Genomic DNA, 19994 nt, shown 5'->3' with positions numbered 1-19994 from the left:
ATATGTGAAGGTGGAAGGATGAGGGATCAGCCTCAAAAAGGATCAATCTGTGGATTTTTAAATTAGATGTCATTTTATTTCAAAAAACAATACAGACTACAAGCAAATATAAAAGTCGTGAAACCTGTTTATATAAGCTTTCATCAAAATCTCCCCCAAACTGGAAACAACCCAAAGCACTATCACCAGAACAGGTAAACTGTGATACATATCCATGCAACGAACAGCACTCAGCCCCCATCACACGTATGAAAATGAATGGAAGAAGCTGGATTAAATAAAAGTGTATCTTGCATGATTCTACTTATATCAAAAGTCCAAATTAAGGTGAAAAAAAAAAATCAGAACGGCAGCTGCCTCAGGACAGAAGGTTACTGATGGGGAAGCTGAAGCTGGGGAATGCTTTGCACCTTGGAAAGTGTGGGTGTTCCACGCGCACATCAATTTGTTAATATCCTGCCGCTAAGATCTGTATACTTCAATGTATGTAAATTTTACCCAGCGGGTGGGGGAACCATAAATCATCAAGTGGGAGATGGAAAGCGAGTGAAGGTATAGATGACACGAGAATGGCAAGATGTGGTAACTACCAAAACTTCATCATAGGATTTTACCTTGTATTTTACATTTTCCATAAGCTAAAAAAGAAGGGCTATTCTTCAGGAAATTAGGGTAAGTTACCAGAAAAATATGCCAGCTACAAAAAATAAGTTATTTATGTTTTTTAACTCACCGAAAATAACTGCCATCTCAATGAGTGGGATCGAAATTATGTTTTACTTTACTTGGCTTTCTATCTCGGGAAATGATGTGTAACATGAAAACTGAGGTTCCCAAATCCCTGAAGCTTGGCCTCAAAGAGACCCTCAAGAAAGCTGTGAGTGAGAGCTGTATGTAAGTCAGTGTTACCTGGAACTGAAAGAAAGGGGACCTTAAAGAACAGGTAGCTGAAACTGGAGCAGGCAGTTGGTTGGTTACAAGGATATTAGTTAACGTAGGAGACAGAAATTTTGGCTACCACTGTGCCCACCAGGGCTCTTATTAGGTTTCATGATATATTTGGCTCCAAAGCTGTGGGCATGACTGTAAAAATCTAAGATCTTATAGAAAGATTTAAGATGATGCCTTAGAGTGCCTTTCAGACAACAGGAATTCTAAGAAACTTAAAGATGTGGTCCCAGGGCCTCTCACAGGGAGCTCAATACAGACCTGGACCTTGGTTCCCAAACTGTGCCCTAAGGCACCCCAGAGTACCACAGGGAAATATCAGCCATGTCTGTCAGCGACTGTGAACTACTAAGTCAAGGTAGTTCACAGCTTTAACATTAGACTACCACATTCCTTTCTATGTCACTGTATCTTTGTAAAGACGGTTCTCCAGCAGCTGCTGTGATTAAAAAGCACAAAGCCTTCAAAAATCAGTATGGAACAGGAACGAGAGTAACAGTGTTGAAGGCTAGGTCATAAAAACTACACAATTCCTAGGGGCTCACTTTCTCTCTGGACACTCCCCAAATTAAGGCGGGGAAAAAAAAAATCAGAACAGCGGCTGCCTCAGGACAGAAGGTTACTAATGGGAGGATGAAGACGGGGTCCAGCCACCATGCAGTGAGGAGGCCCAGGCCACACACAGGTGTTTCTGTAACAGTTCTGGCTAAGGTATCAGCTAACAGCCAGTATCAACTGCCAGACCAGACTGAGCAAACCCACAGATGGTTCCAGCTCCTGAACTTCCGAGTCTTCCAGCTGAGGCCTCAGAGATTGTGGGGTGGAGATTAACCTTCTTCGTTCTGCTCCATCCACACTGCTGACCCACAGAATTTATAAGCATTAAAAAAATGGCTGTTTTATGCTGCTAACTTTGGGGGCAATAGTTACACATCCACGGTATCTATATAGATGTGCACAGGTTTCAGTACATAATACAAATAAAGAAGCTAAAAGCAGGCCATGCACGAAGCAATGACAGTGCATCATGAATCAAAGACAGCGATTAACCTAGTTCTGTGCATCTGTCTATGTTACTCGCTCAGTCGTGTCCGACTCTGTGCAGCCCCATGGACTGCAGCCCGCCAGGCTCCTCTATCCATGGGACTTTCCAGGCAAGGTAACTGGAGTGGGTTGCCATTTCCTCCTCCAGGGGATCCTTCCTGACCCAGGGATTGAACCTGAGTCTCCTGCACTGGCAGGCGGATTCTGAGCCATCAGGACAGTCCAGAGGATCTGTGCATCTGGAATCCCTTAAAACACAAAGCAGTCTGAGCACAGAATTCTCCTTTTATGCTTGTCTCATTCATACCTAACTGGAAAGCAATTTTTTAAATTACTGAATCTCTTCCCTCATAGCTCAGTTGGTAAAGAATCCGCCTGCAATGCAGGTAGACCCCGGTTTAATTCCTGGGTCGGGAAGATCCACTGGAGAAGGGGTAGGCCACCCACTCCAGTATTTTTGGGCTTCCCTTGTGGCTCAGCTGGTAAAGAATTAGCCTGCAATGCGGGGGACCTGGGTTCAATCCCTGGGTTGGGAAGATCCCCTGGAGAAGGGAAAGGCAACCAGTACTCTGGCCTGGAGAATTCCAGGGACTGTATGGTCCATGGGGTCACAAAGAGTCGGATACATATGAGAGACTTTCACTTTCACTTTTCACTCACTGAATCTCTGCAAAGCAATCAACATATCTGAACCACTTCATTAACAGTTAACTAAATTATAATAAAAAAGCAAAAGGGATCATAAGCAGGTCTGGAAATGGGAAAAACCCTCATTCTTCATAAATATTTTAAAATGTGTATTTGAATATTATCTAATTATATGTATATATATTTTAATTTGTTTTACATTGTTTCTAAAAAGGAGAAGATACTTATTACAGGCATTTCCTGTTTGAATTAGCTTACTCTCTACCTAGTTATGCCTTCCAGTGGTAGTTTTGATACAATATAGAAATCAAACAATTCCATTAAAATGTTAAGTCATGGTGACCTGAATAGGAAGGAAGTCCAAAAGGGAGGGGATATAGGTATATATATGGCTGATTTATTTTCCTGTACAACAGAAACTAATACAACATTGAAAAGCAACTGTAATAAAAATTAATTAAAAGTGTTCAGTCACTCTGAGTACAGAAATCTGTATTATCTGTTTATTCTGCTAAGTGACAGATAGGGATCTTACAGCCACATTTCTTATTGATGATGTCGTTGGTGCAATCATTATTTATATACTTATATATAACTAAAACAAAATCTTGACATAGAAACTACAACAAAATGCTAAAATATCATGACTGTACTTAAATTCAGTAAATTATACTCTTTTGACAAGCACAAGGAATTGTAATACTTTTAAGAAACCACATAAGCTGAGAGCCCTGGAATTACTGCAAAGGAAGTCATATAAAACAGCTGTAATTAACGTGCCAAAATTCTACCCTAAGTGGAATTTTTTAATGAAATTACAAATAAAGAAGTCTTCCAGAGATAGAAAGCTACCTTCAAATCAGGACGTAAATAATGTAATAAACAGCTTAAAGCAATTAAATGTGGTTAACAACTGATAAATATGTAAAAGAATGTGGAATTCTCAATTAATAAATATGTAAAAGAATGTGGAATTCTCAATTAGATCACTATTCTTTCCCTCTCTCTAGACTCTACACAGATATCCACTTATTTTATTTCTCATGTAATTATTAGTCTCTGTGTTTACAAACTAATGTTCAGTCTTCATTAATTCCATACCTCCAATGTACTCTAAAAAAATTTTTTTTTCTGAAAGAAAAAGTTTACTGGAGTTTCCAAAATTACTTAAAAAAAAAAATTCGAATTGCAATTCCATTTACCTCTTTCTGGGGGCATCTTCTGGAGATTTTTGAAGTCTGCCAATTGCAGCTTCCAAACTTTTAAGTTGTCCTCTATTGGGTGGCTTTGTTGTTTGTACATTTACTGTGCTTAATTCAACTTTCATGCCCTTAATAATATTTACCAAGTCTTTTTTCTTATTCTCCTTTATACTCTGTTGGTTCTCCGTTTCTTTGGAAATTTCACAGGCTGGAACAGACTTATCATCTTTCTTGCTACAGATCACGCTGTTAGTGCCAAAATATCTTTGGCTATTACTTTTTGTCCTGAAAAGATCAAAGGAAAAAAAAAATGGAAATATAATGCAAAATAACAGAGCCAGGGCTCAAAACATTGCTTCAGTGGATTTAAATTTCTTTCAGTTCAAACCCTTCCCTTTTGCTTATTCTTGTTGTTAGCAACCATAAGAACAGCACTTAACATTTCTTGAACACATACTGTGTGCCTAGTTATGTGCAACATTTTATGTATATTTTCTCACACCCACATCAACTCCATAAGGCAGGTATTACCCCCATTTTGCAGATAAGGAAACTGGGAACCAGAGATGTAACTTACCCAAGGCCATGTAGCTCAGAGCTCACTAAGGCCTAAGACACACTGGTGAGCACAAGTAAGTTACAGGTGTGCTGAGATGCTGCCCACCTGAGCCCAGCAAAGGCTATTCGGGGCCAGCAGCTCCTGGAGTGCCTGTCTGTTGCCTCCTTCCATTTACCTCAAGGTTTGGTATTAATACAAATATCACTGTCTATGTGTTCCGTAACACTAAAAACTTTGCAAACCACTGACATGGTTAATAAATTTCAATGTATTATTCTTAAACCCGAAACTAACAGACTGCCTAGTTCTTGTTCTTAACCTGACATAAGAATATCTCACAATTAAACACTATGAAATAAAGAAACTTCTATCAATAACAAAGGTTACTTTCTTAAAAAAAAAATTCCTGGCTATGATTCTAATCTTTTCAACTTTCTCACTTGAGCTACCAATGTCATTTAACCAATCACTCTTTGTAAACTAAGCTAAAATGGGACAGAAAAAAAAGAATATTTAGTGGCTAGAGTTGCCATTCTGCTTTCTTCTTTATAGATTCATTTATGAAAAAGAACAACACAAACTATCCCATCTATTCCATGCAGAAAAAGATTTCCCAAATGTCTAAGGAACCCAAATGTCTAATTTTATATTTTGTGGCATTAAGAACCTTTTAATATAGTTAATATTGAAGCACCTTAAAAACTAGTGAATGTGCTAGTCTTGGTAACAGGGTATAACCTATGAAAGTCATTGATTAAATATAGTGAATATCTACTCTGTGCTGGGCACTATTCTAGGCACTGATGATACATTAGTAAATAAGAATCTCAAGGTCCCTACTTTCATGAAGCTAATAGGCTAGAACACTTTCACAAACTTTAATAACTACCTAGAGGACTTACTGAAACACAGATTCTTTGGTTCTACCAACAATTCTGATTCAGCAGATTTGGGGAGGGACTTGTAGTCTGCATTTCTAACAGGTTCCCAAGTAATGCTGATGCTGCCTGTCAGAGGACCACATCTGAGTAGCCACGTTACTATGTCATTTAATCCTTACAATCTTACAGGACAGGCTGTCTTATTATATTTTTCCACATTACAGAAGAAGCTGCTGCCCAAATAGGTTAAATTAGTGGTTCTTAACCTCTAGAGGTTATATGAATCAAAAAGGGACCTTATTTAAAACATGGATTCCTGACATTCTCAGTTGGTAAGTCTGGAATCAGGCCCAAGGATCTGCATTTAATCAAGACTTGGTGCCACTGATCTCAAGAAACAGCATAAGACAATGGGTTAAACAGTATCTCAAGTTTTCACAGCTAGTAAGTGGTAGCTTACTGTGTGCCTGCTCAGTCATTCCAGTCCTGTTCAACTCTTTGCGACCCTATGGACTAAAGCCCGGCAGGCTCCTTTGTCCATGGGATTCTCCAGGCAAGAATACGGGAGTGGGTTGCCATACCCTCCTCCAGGAGATCTTCCCAACCCAGGGATTGAACGCAAGTCTCTTGCATCTTCTGCACTGCAGGCAAATTTCTTACCGCTGAGCCATCGGGCAAGCCCTTTATGAAACCCTTTAATGAAAGAGAAAATGGCTTCTTCCAAAAATGCTGAAAGAAACTCTTGATCTGCTCATAAAACTGTCAGAGGCTAACACATCGAACAACTTAAAAATCAGAATGAAAACCAACCGCATAATCAGTATTCTTATAATTAGTACACAGGAGCCTCAATATAATACTCAACATGTGGTACCTATGAATTCAGGAAAACGCTAATTACGATTTCCCATGTGAAAGTCAAATTAACACTGAAGGTATCATAACAGAAAGGTGACAATCAGGAGACTGAATCTCATATAACCTGTGCTTCAGTGTTTTCTTCCAACACTGCTCTAGCACTACTGAAAGTAACCTATATTATTCCAGGAAAATCATGTATGTATCATTCAGTTCAGTCGCTCAGTCGTGTCCCACCCTTTGCAACCCCAAGAATCGCAGCACGCCAGTCCTCCCTGTCCATCACCAACTGCTGGAGTTCACTTAAACTCACATCCATCAAGTCGGTGATGCCATCCAGCCATCTCATCCTCTGTTGGCCCCTTCTCCTGCCCTCAATCCCTCCCAGCATCACAGTCTTTTCCAATGAGTCAACTCTTCACATGAGGTGGCCAAAGGATTGGAGTTTCAGCCTCAGCATCAGTCCTTCCAATGAACACCCAGGACTGATCTCCTTTAGGATGGACTGGTTGGATCTCTTTGCAGTCCAAGGGACTCACAAGGGTCTTCTCCAGCACCGCAGTTCAAAAGCATCAATTCTTCGGTGCTCAACTTTCTTCACAGTCCAACTCTCACGTCCATACATGACCACCGGAAAAACCATAGCCTTGACTAGACGGATCTCTGTTGGCAAAGTAATGTCTCTGCTTTTGAATATGCTCTCTAGGTTGGTCATAACTTTCCTTCTAAGGAGTAAGCGGCTTTTAATTTCATGGCTGCAATCACCATCTGCAGTGATTTGGGAGCCCAAAAAAATAAAGTCTGACACTGTTTTCACTGTTCCCCCATCTATTTCCCATGAAGTGATGAGACCAGATGCCATGATCTTCGTTTTTTGAATGGTGAGCTTTAAGCCAACTTTTTCCACTTCCTCTTTCACTTTCATCAAGAGGCTTTTTAGTTCCTCTTCACTTTCTGCCAGAGGGGTGGTGTCATCTGCATATCTGAGGTTACTGGTATTTCTCTTGGCAATCTTGATTCCAGCCTGTGCTTCTTCCAGCCCAGCGTTCTCATGATGTACTCTGCACAGAAGTTAAATAAGCAGGGTGACAATATACAACCTTGACGTACTCCTTTTCCTATTTGGAACCAGTCTGTTGTTCCATGTCTAATTCTAACTGTTGCTTCCTGACCTGCATATAGGTTTCTCAAGAGGCAGGTCAGGTGGTCTGGTATTCCCATCTCTTTCAGAATTTTCCAGTTTATTGTGATCCACACAGTCAAAGGCTTTGGCATAATAGTCAATAAAGCAGAAATAGATGTTTTTCTGGAACTCTCTTGCTTTTTCCATGATCCAGCAGATGTTGGCAATTTGAGTTCTGGTTCCTCTGCCTTTTCTAAAACCAGCTTGAACAACTAGAAGTTCACGGTTCAAGTATTGCCAAAGCCTGGCTTGGAGAATTTTGAGCATTACTTTACTAGCGTGTGAGATGAGTGCAATTGTGCGGTAGTTTTAGCATTCTGTACAACACTAAACAAATAATAACTAGTATTTTAATAGTAACTGCATAACACTAAAATAATAAAACTCTAGTCCGACCTAACTTTCTCGTAGTCATGCATGGATGTGAGAGTTGGACTATAAAGAAAGCCAAGCACCGAAGAATTGATGCTTCTGAACTGTGGTGCTGAAGAAGGCTGTTGAGAGTCCGCTGGACTGTAAGGAGATCAAACCAATCCATCCTAAAGGAAGTCAGTCCTGAATATTCATTGGAAGGACTGATGCTGAAGCTGAAACTCCAATACTATGGCTACCTGATGCAAAGAACTGACTCATTGGAAAGACCCTGATGCTGGAAAGAGTGAAGGCAGGAGGAGATAGAGGATGAGATGGTTGGATGGCATCACCAGCTCAATGTACATGAGTTTGGGTGGACTCCAGGAGTTGGTGATGGACAGGGAGGCCTGGCGTGCTGCGGTTCATGGGGTGGAAAAGAGTCGAACACGACTGAGCAACTGGACTGAACTGATGCTGCAAATCTTTTTCTTGCCTGGCTAACTCAAACCCTCGGGCCCCCTTCAGATTTTACCAGACTTTTTTCCAGAAAGGACACCCTGAACCTCCCCTACAACGGACAGGCGTCTCTGCTCATCCAGCTATTACCTGTTCGACGAATTCTGCCGTATTCTGCGCTACTCACATTATCTCAGCGATTACTCCACTATAGTTGAACTGCCTACTTGGTGGAACTCTAAGCTCTGCGACGGCAGGATTGTGTATTCGGGGCATAACCCCAGTGCTGGCATAAAGATCAGCGCTTTCAATTATGAAGGTAGGAATAAGACCATCACAGTCTTGGGAGGTTTGAAAAAAAAAGCACATAAAACAAAAGAATTTCGCTTTCTGGAACCTGGATAAATGAGGGGAGAAGCGGGAAGAGAGATGAGGGGCGGTAGGTGGTAGCGCACAGGGCAGCGGCCCAGGCCTGTGACGGCAGCTGTTCCCCATGCACGCTATGACCTTGGGCAAGTCACCTTATCTTTCTGGGATTTTCCCTTGCTCAGAGTTAAAGCGGCGGCTTCTAAGCTCTCGCGGGTCATAACACGAACCCCAGGACGCCGGAGAAAGATTAAACTTGAACGTGCCGGAGCAGGGACAAGGGGTGCCTGAAGACCTGCGGGCCCACCAGCGTGGAAACGCGGTACCTGACAGTTCCGTGCGAAGAAGCGAGGGGCACAACGATGGCTGCCGATGCCTCCGGGCCTGCGGAGCACAGAGGGAGCTGGGAAAGGGGGCGAAAAGGGAGGACCGCCGAGACCCTCGAGAACATCTCCGAGAAACGAACACCACTAGGGACACCTGCGGACGACGCGTTCTCTACCAAACACGCCCCCCCGGATCCCGCTTCCGTCCCCCGGCCCGGCGCGCGCCTCTCCCGTAGCGTTCCGGCGGACAACAAGGGGAGAGTAATTATGTTCCGGATTCGCCCGGAGCCTAGCCGCTGCCTGCAGGCGACTGCGCCCCACAGAGATTTTGGTCCCAGAGGTGGAGTCAACTGAGATCAGCGAGGGTGCGGCGCAAAGGGTGGGGGGACCCTGATCTCCCAGCTGGGAGTGGAGAAAGCGATCGACTGTGCAGATGCTGCCGATGAAGCGCAGAACTGACCCCAGGGTGCGGCGTCTGGGGACAAGAGCTCGACTCTCGGTGATGAACGGTCGCAGCGTTTATCATAGTATTCTCAAAATGATCCATGGCGGCCAAGACGGTTAAAAAGCCAAGTTACGGTGGGCATGCGGTCCGGTAAATTAGTAATTCTTTTCAGTCTCTGTTTTTGACAGAGAGTCAAAACGTAAATCATATGTTTCATTTATCCAAAATGGCCTGAGAGATTGAAAAAAAAGATGCAACAGAGAGATGTGGCCTTTTCTGCCCTTTATGAAGGCGGTGAACAGTGACCCAGAAGAGATGAGGGGTTCCACAATCTGGAAGCCCATGAGTCATGAAAAAAAAAAAAAAGCCAGCTTTTAGGTCACATGGAAACCTCTAGCTTAGAATCCCATAGTGTCGGTTGAATAGTGTGTGTGTATGCCAAGTCGCTTCAGTCGTGTTCGGCTTTTGCGACCCTATGAGTCCGCCAGGCTCCTCTGTTAATGGGATTCTCCCGGCAAGAATACTGTAGTGGGTAGCCATACCCTCCTCCAGGGGATCTTCCCAACCCAGGGATTACCACCACCCCACCACCCCTCCTGCATTGGCAAGGCGGTTTACCACTAGCGCCACCTGGGAAGCCCTCCGTTGAAATATTAACATCAACATTTTCCCTGCCACTTCAAAAAAGAATCAAGATTGCTAGGGGATTTTTTGTGTGTGTGATGCTGTAAACGTTGAGCAGATCTTACTAAGATCCACTAACCCTGGCAGAACCCTTATGACAATGCTAAGTACAGTACACTCAAGGATGCTTTCCTTTTTTTTTTTTTTCTTCTGCCTACAAGAAATACACTGTATTGTTTGGCTGTGAGGTTGTTTGTTTTTCTTCCAGTTGTGTTGAGATATAATTGACACTCAGCATTAAGTTTAAGGTGTGCAGTGTAATGATTTGGCTCACATACGTTATGAAATGTTTACCACAATAAAGATAATTAATAGAGTAGTTCTCAGTTCAGTTCAGTTCAGTCGCTCAGTCGCCTCTGACTCTTTGCGACCCCATGAATCGCAGCAGGCCAGGCCTCCCTGTCCATCACCAACTCCCGGAGTTCACTCAGACTCACGTCCATCGAGTCAGTGATGCCATCTAGCCATCTCATCCTCTGTCATCCCCTTCTCCTCCTGCCCCCAATCCCCCCCAGCATCAGTTCTAACTGGCCACAAATTAAACTGTAAGAAAAATTCAGTACATTCTAAGAAAAACAAAATAGACCTGTCCTTTGAAAAACGGTAACTTGTGCAACTGTCCAGAGCAATCATTTATGAAAGCAACAAAAGCATGGCCTAGAAGAAAATGTTTTCCTCCTCCTTTTCTCTGGTGTTGATTCACTGGTCATTTCCTTCCCTATCCCCTTGAAATGCACTTTCCAGAGCCGAAAGCCTTTGGCAAGAGGCGGTAAATCAACTGAAAGAGGTCCAGATATACATCAGTGACTTTGTCCTAAATGTCTCATGAAATACTACACTAATTGACTTGACAAGTCTGCCATGAAAATGAAAAAAAAACATCATTCTATATTCCAGTTATTGATTGCTACATAACACACCACCCCAAAATTTAACTTAATGGCTTAAAACAACAATTTATTATCTTTCATGGTTCTGTGGTTGACTGGGCTGAGTTGGGTGGTTCCTGCTTGAAGTATCTCATGTGGTCACAGTCAGGTAGTAGTTAGTCTGAACTGGATGTCCAAAACAGTTTTTTCATTCATATATTTGATGGCTTAGATGGAATGACTGGAAGATACAGGCTGACGGGGCAATTCTCCCCCACCCCACTCTCTGTCCACATGGCCTCTGAGATATAGCAGAATATGCCAGCTCAGAATATGCCCCTTTGGTGTAAAGATTATTTTGAGCTGTAAGCATTTAAGAAGAAGCAAACACACACACCCCAACCTCTCTGCCCTCCCTATGTCTGCTCAAAAGCAGGATATAAATTTGCAAAGGTGTCCCCTCCCTCCTCTACCAGGAAGGACAAAAATTAATCCCTGAAGACAACTCTAGACCCTTGTTGGCCCAGAGATGGTTCAAAAGGAATCCACGTGACCAACTTTACTCACTAACCTCTATCTTGCCTTAGTTCCCATATATGTTTACCTTCTTACAATATGCTGCCCTAGAAACTCAAAGCATTTTCTATGGTTTTGTCCCATCTCTAAATGCATTGCTTTTTGTTACAATGCTCTATAACCCTGAATTATAACCACTCTTTGAGTTACTCATCTCTGAGTGCTCCCATATATATGCATGATGCATGTGTTAATAAATTTCTGTTTTTCTCTTGTTAACCCGTGTTTTGTCAGTTTAATTTACAGAGGCCAACGAAACTATGATAGGTAGATGGAAAACAGATCCTTTTCCTTCCCTATACCTCTCTACTTGGCTAGCTTGGGCTTCCTCACAGCATGGCACCTTAGGGCATTTGAATTTCTTACATGGAAGCTGGCTTGCCTTGCAATGAGGATTCCACAGATGTGGGCTAAAGTTGCACAGCTTTTTATGACCTAGCATTGGAAGTCACCTAGCATCACTTCTATGATATTCTATTGGTTAAAAAAAAAAAAAATCAGTTGCAGGGCCAACCCATGTTCTAAGGGAGAGAACTACGCACGTGCGTGCTAAATTGATTCACTCACATCCGACTCTCTGCAACCCTTCAGACTGTAGCCTGCCAGGCTCCTTTCTCCATGGGATTATCCAGGCAAGAATACTGGAGTGGGCTGCCATATCCTCCTCCAGGGGATCTTCCTGACCTAGGGATCAAACCTGGGTCTCCTGCACTGACAGGTGAATGCTTTACCTCTGGACCACTGGAGGAAATTACATTTCCCTTCAAATTCCAGGATGCATGGCTTATTCCAGGAGGCAGGACCATCTTTGAAGACTTGCTATCACATCCAAGCACACTTTTAATTAAGGCCATTCACCTTACCAGTATATTCTTCTGGGTTTTTCCCCCCATTTCCAACTATCCTGATGGTCTTTTAAAGACTTCATATTTCAATCTATATAGAATTTTGCACCCTTCTGCGTACAAAAAATTTGCATTGCCAGCTCCAGAACTCCTGCAGAAAAAAATTTGGTGTGAGAATGTTTAATTATCTAGAAGGCTATTAAATGATGTCCTTTAGAAGGATATCTTATGATGTCAAACGTGGCACTCCTGGAGAATACCAAAGTCGACTTTTTTCAGTAATTACTACTTCTGGACCTAAGAGTGAATTTTCATCAGTCAACCCTTATCAGATATTTTAGAGAGAATATATTGTGGTTTTTTTAAAAAAACTATAATACATTTTTACATGCAGGTGCTCAAGAAGATGAAATGAAAGAATTTTTTTAAAAAAATCAGGAGAATATTGATCCCAGTCAATTCGTGGTGCTGCAGACCTCTGGAATCTATAATTCAAAGGTGGAAATCTAAGTAAAAGGAAGATTGATATTGCATTCCATTGTTGTGTGAAGCCATACAAATACCTAGCATTTGATGTTGAGAAGAGTTTTTCCAATGTTCTGATTATGGCACATCCTTGGGAGAGGCCAGCCTAAGAGTTGAGCAGGGGTCATATACTGACACACAGATAGGCATTCTTGGCTCTCTGCAGCAGGATGGGCAGGCAGGAAGGACCAGCTTTGAGAATTAGAACTGCCCTCGAGTGTCACCGGTTACAGAAGGAAAGGGCGGGGCTGGCTGCCAGAACCCAGTATTTGAAGTTTGTGTTGATAGCTGCTTAGAGTCCAATATGAGTTATATATATTTCCATGTAAAACACACCCATGCACACACACTCCACCCAAATTATGTATACTACTCTAATTCCAAGGCACTCCCTGAATAAACAGTCATTTGAAATGTGTTAGCTAATGAGCTCGAAGTGGGATTCCATAACTGGTGATTCACTAAGCTGAAAAACTGTTACACATGGTATTAAAAATTACGTAGAAATAGTGAAACAGGATAAATTATACAGTATTACCAAAGAACAACACAAAATATTGAAAGAGTAGCTTAGCTTAATGGTACTTGCCATTTCAGTTCATGTTCATGAACTTCCTTCCCGTAATATCTATATATCCCAGATTCATTTCCTACATTATTTAATTGCTATGCTAGGGTCTTCCCTGGTGGCTCAATGGTAAAGAATCTGCCTGTAGTGCAGGAGACACGGGAGACATGGGATTGATACCTGGGTCAGGAAGATCCCCTGGAGAAGGACATGGCTACCGGTTCCAATATTCTTGCCTGGAAAATCTCATGGATAGAGGAGCCTGGCAGGCCGTAGTCCATAGGGTCGCAAAAAGCTGGATATGACTGCAACCACTGAGCATAGGACCTTCTCTAGTGGTCATTAGGACTCCATGCTTCCACTGCATGGGGCCGGAGTTCAGCACCTGGTTAGGGAACTAAGATTCCTCAAGCTGTGCAGCACGGTCTAAAAATAAGTTTTAAACAAAAATTATTATGCTAATTTTCTGATGCATCTTAGATCTGAGTAAATGATAGATCTGGGAAAGATCTAAATGAGTAATACACCTCTTTGAAGGTGTATTTCCTGAATGTTTCAGTTCAGGAAAAGTTAGAGGTATTATGCTGACCTAACGCTTGCTGCCGACCTGTTCCTGCTAGTGGACCACAATAGGACAGAGAGAAAAGCCACTTCTCCCCAGTCGCAGGAGGATGGAACGCAAATGTCCCAGCACAGCTGTTTTATGGGTACTGTGGCTACTTGTTGACACGTTCATTGAAAAGGTTGCTGCTTGTTTCACTCCACTTTACATCAGACTTGCTCTGTCTGCATATACTTCATAGGAAACCAAATATAATTTAGATGATGAATTGCTTTTCAGGCACTAGCATCGCCTGTATATGTGACTTCGTCTGCCAATAAATATGTTGCGTCATTGTCTATTATATACTAGTTTTCATTGATACCAATCTATTTATTTTAGCTATACAATTTTCTACTTTATTTTCATGGGCAGTGGACATAATTTTTTTCCATTGTGGTTTATCATAAGATATTGAATCTAGTTTCTTAGACAAATTAGGACTTTGTTGGGAATTCCCTGACCGTCCAGTGGTTAGGACTCGGCTCTCTCAATGCTGGGGCCCTGGATTCGATCCCTGGTCAGGGAACTAAGATCCTGTAAGCCGTGTGTTATGGTCAAAAATAAATAATTAAATAAAGTAGGATTTTGTTGTTTATTTTATGTATCGGTTGACTTTGTTGAATACCCAGGATTGATGATTTTGTATTTCCATTTCATAGAATCAGTGTACTTAATTTGATGTGCAAAATAATCCTTTTTCCTAAAATCGACTCTAAATCAACTTTCAATGTTTCTTTGCAACAGAGTAAAGAAAAGTAAAACTTTTCCCACAGAATCGGGAGGTGCCATATATATCTCCAGTGTAGTAACTACTGATAATAACAACATTAACTGGCATATTGAGCACTGAACAATTTATATCTGTTATCTCACTTAGTGTTATTTTTTAATGTATTGTATTGAACTGCAGTTGATTTACAATGTTGTGTTAATTTCTGCTGTAAAGTGATTCAGTTATACATATATATATACACATATATATTCTTTTTCGTATTCTTTCCCATTATGGTTTATCACAGGATATTGAATATAGTGATGTACAGTAGGACCTTGTAGTTTATCCATCCTATATATTATAGTTTGCACCCACTAATCCCAAACTCCCAATGCATCCCTCCACCACCCGCTCCTCCCCCTCGCAGATCACATGTCTGCTCTTGATGTCTCTCGATTTTCTGAATGACATCAGGATGATCCAATGCAGGATATGTGTCACAGCAGATCATGACACCATGGAACATGGAACAAGGACAGTCAATATTTGGAAATCCGACTAGGCCAAGTCTCCAGAGGCACAGCTGCACTGGAGTTTGCTCTTTGTGAAATAAGCCTGAAGAAGAAACTCACTTATCTAGCGGTTTTAGCTAACTGCTTCAGTTTACTTTCGAGCCCCCTAGCAAAGTGTTAAATCAGTGTGGGCAATGTACAAGCTAAAGGCACAGAAGGGAAAGGAGAGTGAGACAGGACCCCTCACCCAAGGCAAAGCTGGTCCTGAGGTTTCTTTCTCAGTCTGGGTGGGGCATGGCTGTGTGCATGGCAAAGATGTCATATTTGTCTTCTTCCTTCAGAGGTAGAGGAAGAGCAGTTTGGTCCCCACACCTTCCACAGTGGGAAATTTTTATCTTTCTCCCTGTATGTGCATATATTTCCCGCTAATCTGCTGTGCTGTGTGGTTGGTCACTCAGCTGTGTCTGACTCCTTGCGACCCCACGGACTGCAGCCCACTGGTCTCCTCTGTCCATGGGGATTCTCCCGGCAAGAATACTGGAGTGGGTTGCCATGCCCTCCTCCAGGGAATCTTCCCAACCCAGGGATCGAACCCGTGTCTCCTGTACTGCAGGCGGATTCTTTACCGGCTGAGCCACCAAGGAAGCCCAGTCAAATTTATAGACCAGGGCAAACTAGAGTATCAAACACAGCCTAAAACAGATGAATATATATGTGAATTTATATAAAATAACTACAGATGTATGGGATCAATATAAACATGGAACATTTATCATGTAAAAACAAGGTTTTAGTCCCCTTGGAATACAAAAATGAGTAAGAATTCATTCCTGCTTCAAGAGGCTAATGATCTGGGCAGGCCCCCAAGCAGGTTAGAAGGTAATATGACAAGACACACAGGGCAATAGAGCAAAGTGACACACTCACAAGCCCCTGTCGGCACCCAGGTGGAGGAGCCCCCCAGAGGCCATGCATCTGTTCACAAGGTCTTCAGCGCCCAAAACCAAGGACAGGGGTGGGGGGAGGGGACTGTGAGACCTGCAGGCACCATGTACACAAGATGAGACGGAAGAGGAAGTGGTTTTGTGCCCTTCAAATTAGACCGTCTAGATGCTTGCCATTTCCCTCTCTGTGTAAAATGACTCATCCTCAGTACGTGTGTGTGTGTGTTAGTTGCTCAGTTCTTTCTGACTCTTTTCGACCCCATGGACTATAGCTCAGCAGGCTCTTCTGTCCATGGGATTTTCCAGGCAAGAAAACTGGAGTGGGTTGCCATTCCCTTCTCCCATTCTCAGTATATTTATCTGTAAAATTTCTTCGGACTTTCAGTTTATCAGAGAACACCATCGTGTCGTTCTAAGGTGTGTTGTCCAGCAGAAGGCAGAGAATTATGTTGACAGCGCTTAGCAAGTGATTTCTGAAGGTGAAAGAGATGTTTCCAGGCAGAACTGTTCCCAGGCCACGTTTTGCAGGGTCTGAAATTTCCCTGGCTCCCTACCCTACGCCTTCTCACACTCATTCTCTCCAGGCACCAGTCTCTCTGCTGCCCTTAGGCTTCCTGGAGCCCCCGCCTCGGGCCTCCCCGGGCCTCCCTGGGCCTGGCCCGCTGGTCAGGCTCCTCTGCAGAGAAGTCATCCCCTCCCTCCTCCACTGGTCAGACTCCCTCTCTCCTGTGTGTCCAGCAGGAGGATGGCTGTATCATTTCACTAACCTACAGTCATGTCTCAAAGCCCAAATTGCTAGCTTATTATATGACCTTTTGCAAGAAAGTTTAATTTTTAAAAGAAGAGGATTTAAGTTCCAGTAAGCAAAGGCAGCAGCTTCAGTTAAGATTGTGTTCTCTGCTTTCCTGGCCCCTCAAGTTACAACCTCAGGGAAATGGCTTGTCTGAATTAATTTGCTCTGACCCTTGGAGGCATTTGTAACGTTCAAGTGCCCTCTGGAGGCAAGAATAATCTCATGTTATATAAAACAAGGATGCAGTACGTGCAGGCATGTGTGTGTGTGTGTGTGTGTGTATGTGAGGCAATGTGTAGTGTGATGTGTGTGTGTGTGAGGCAGTGTGTAGTGTGATGTGTGTGTGTGTGAGGCAGTGTGTAGTGTGATGTGTGTGTGTGTGAGACAGTGTGTAGTGTGATGTGTGTGTGTGTATGTGTGTGTATGTGGTCTCTGGTGTGTGGGGTGTGTGCATATATGTATGAGGAGGGTGTGATGTGTGGGGGGTGTAGTGGGTGTGTGCGGTCTCTGGTGTGGGGGATGTGTGTGGTATGTGCGTGTGAAGAGGGTGTGTGGTGTGGTGCTGTGTGTGTGTCTGTGCAGTCTCTGGTGTGGGGTGTATGTGTGTGGTATGTGTTTGTGTGTGTGTGAAAAGGGTGTGTGGGGTGTGTGTGTGGTGTGTGTTTATGAGGAGGGTGTGAGATATAGTGGGTGTGTGTGGTCTCTGAGGTGGGGATGTGTGTGGGGGGTATATGTGTGTGTGAGGAGGGTGTGAGGTGTGGTGGGTGTAGTGGGTGTGTGCGGTCTTTGGTGTGTGTGTGTGTGAAGAGGGTGTGTGGTGTGGTGCTCTGTGGGTGTGTGCAGTCTCTAGTGTGGGGTGTTTGCGTGTTCATAAGGAGGGTATGACGTGTAGTGGGGGTATGTACGGTCTCTGGTGTGGGGGGTGAGAGGTGTGTGTGGTGTGTGTGTGTGTGGTATGTGTGTATATGAAGAGGGTGTGTAGTGTTAGTGGATGTGGTATGTGTGATATTATATGTGGGGTGTGAGGGTGTGTGTGTGTGTGTGTGTGTCGTATGGGTGTGTGTGGTGTGGTAGTGTGGTATGTGTGGGGGGTATGTGTGTGTGTGGTGTGTGTGGTGTGGTGTGTGTGTGTGGTTGGTGTGTGGTGTGGTATGTGTGGTGTGGTATGTGTGGTGTGTGTGTGTGGTGTATGTAGGGTGTGTGTGGTGTGGTATGGTGTGGTGTGTGTGGTATGGTGTGGTGTGTGTGTGTGGTGCGGTGTGTGTGTGGTGTGGTTTGTGTGGTATGTGTGTGTGGTGTGTGTGGTTGGTGTGTGTGTGTTGTGTGTAGTATGGTATATGTGTGGTGTGTGTGTGGTGCGGTTTGTGTGGTATGTGTGTGTGGTGTGTGTGGTTGGTGTGTGTGTGTGGTGTGTAGTATGGTGTGTACGTGGTGTGGTATGTGTGTGGTGTGGTTTGCGTGGTATGTGTGTGTGGTGTGTGTGGTTGGTGTGTGTGTGTGTGGTGTGGTTGGTGTGTGTGGTGTGGTTGGTGTCTGTGTGTGTGTGGTGTGGTGTGTGGTGTGGTTGGTGTCTGTGTGTGTCTGTGGTGTGTGTGGTATGGTATGTGTGTGTGGTGTGTGTAGGGTTTGTGTGTGTTTGTGTGGTGTGGTGTGTGTGTGTGGTGTGGTGTGTGTGTGTGTGGTGTGGTGTGTGTCTGTGTGTATGTGGTGTGGTGTATGGTGTGGTGTGTGGTGTGGTGTGTGTGTGTGGTGTGGTGTATGGTGTGATGTGTTTGTGTGGTGTGGTGTGTGTGTGTGGTGTATCTGTGTGGTTGGTGTGTGTGGTGTGGTTGGTGTGTGTGGTGTGGTGTGTGTGTGTGGCGTGTGTGTGTGTGGTGTGTTTGTGTGGTGTGGTGTATGTGTGTGGTGTGTTTGTGTGGTGTGGTGTATGTGTGTGGTGTGGTGTGTGTGTGTGGTGTATGTGTGTGGTGTGGTGTATGTGTGTGGTGTATGTGTGTGGTGTGGTGTATGTGTGTGGTGTGGTTGGTGTGTGTGGTGTGGTGTGTGTGTGTGGTGTGTGTGTGTGGTGTGGTGTATGTGTGTGGTGTGGTGTGTGTGTGTGGTGTATGTGTGTGGTGTGGTGTATGTGTGTGGTGTGGTGTATGTGTGTGGTGTGGTGTGTGTGTGTGGTGTGGTGTGTGTGTGTGGTGTGGTGTATGTGTGTGGTGTGGTGTGTGTGTGTGGTGTATGTGTGTGGTGTGGTGTATGTGTGTGGTGTGGTGTATGTGTGTGGTGTGGTGTGTGTGTGTGGTGTGGTGTGTGTGTGTGGTGTGTGTGTGTGGTGTGGTGTATGTGTGTGGTGTGGTGTATGTGTGTGGTGTGGTGTGTGTGTGTGGTGTGTGTGTGTGGTGTGGTGTATGTGTGTGGTGTGGTGTATGTGTGTGGTGTGGTTGGTGTGTGTGGTGTGGTGTGTGTGTGTGGTGTGTGTGTGTGGTGTATGTGTGTGGTGTGGTGTGTGTGTGGCGTGTGTGTGTGGTGTGGTGTGTTTGTGTGGTGTGGTGTATGGGTGTGGTGTATGTGTGTGGTGTATGTGTGTGGTTGGTGTGTGTGGTGTGGTTGGTGTGTGTGGTGTGGTTGGTGTGTGTGGTGTGGTTGGTGTGTTGGTGTATGTGTGTGGTGTGGTTGGTGTGTGTGGTGTGGTGTGTGTGGTTGGTGTGTGTGGTGTGCTGTGTGTAGTATGGTGTGTGTGTGGTGTGTATGGAGTGGTGTGTGAGAGAGAGTGCTCACACACGTGCACCACACTTCTACCAGAAGACTGCTGGGGGTTCCGCCATCTCTTGTCCCGCCATCCAGGCCCGCGTCCAGGCTCTCATTGCCTTGGGCCTTGACTGCTTCAGCAGTTACCTACCCCATCTCTGTCCCCTCATTCTCACTCTCCCACAATGTTTTCTCTACTCAACCACCAACGTGATCCTAAGTAACTTAATTTAGGTCATTTTTCCCCACCAATTTAAAATCTTGAAGTTTCCCCCTTGCACTTAGAAATTTTGCCCCCAGAGGGCAAGATTTCACTTTATCACTGTATCAAACCTCACAAAATTAACTCAACA

General features: G+C 43.9%; 1 protein-coding gene across 3 annotated transcripts in view; it reads right to left on the bottom strand.

The window, feature by feature from the left end:
* MRPS31 (mitochondrial ribosomal protein S31) overlaps positions 1–10529 on the bottom strand; it is a 28147-nt gene extending 17618 nt beyond the window's left edge. The window contains exons 1-3 of one of the 3 annotated variants that reach the window (XM_069601480.1): positions 8826–10529; positions 8321–8530; positions 3843–4127 (exon numbers count right to left, since the gene is read on the bottom strand). In XM_069601480.1, the coding sequence (XP_069457581.1) occupies positions 3843–4127; positions 8321–8530; positions 8826–8950 (620 nt within the window). In that variant the 5' untranslated portion in view covers positions 8951–10529. Of the gene's footprint in view, positions 1–3842; positions 4128–8320; positions 8531–8654 lie in introns of all 3 variants that reach the window. The other 2 variants (XM_069601482.1, XM_069601481.1) reach the window with 2 other exon arrangements.
* Positions 10530–19994: the final 9465 nt, after the last annotated feature.

The sequence above is a fragment of the Ovis canadensis genome, chromosome 10 (assembly GCF_042477335.2).
Source record: "Ovis canadensis isolate MfBH-ARS-UI-01 breed Bighorn chromosome 10, ARS-UI_OviCan_v2, whole genome shotgun sequence".
Classification (NCBI taxonomy): Eukaryota; Metazoa; Chordata; class Mammalia; order Artiodactyla; family Bovidae; genus Ovis; species Ovis canadensis.
The sequence above is the reverse complement of the archived record's forward strand: the minus strand, read 5'-3'. Positions and strand labels throughout refer to the sequence as shown.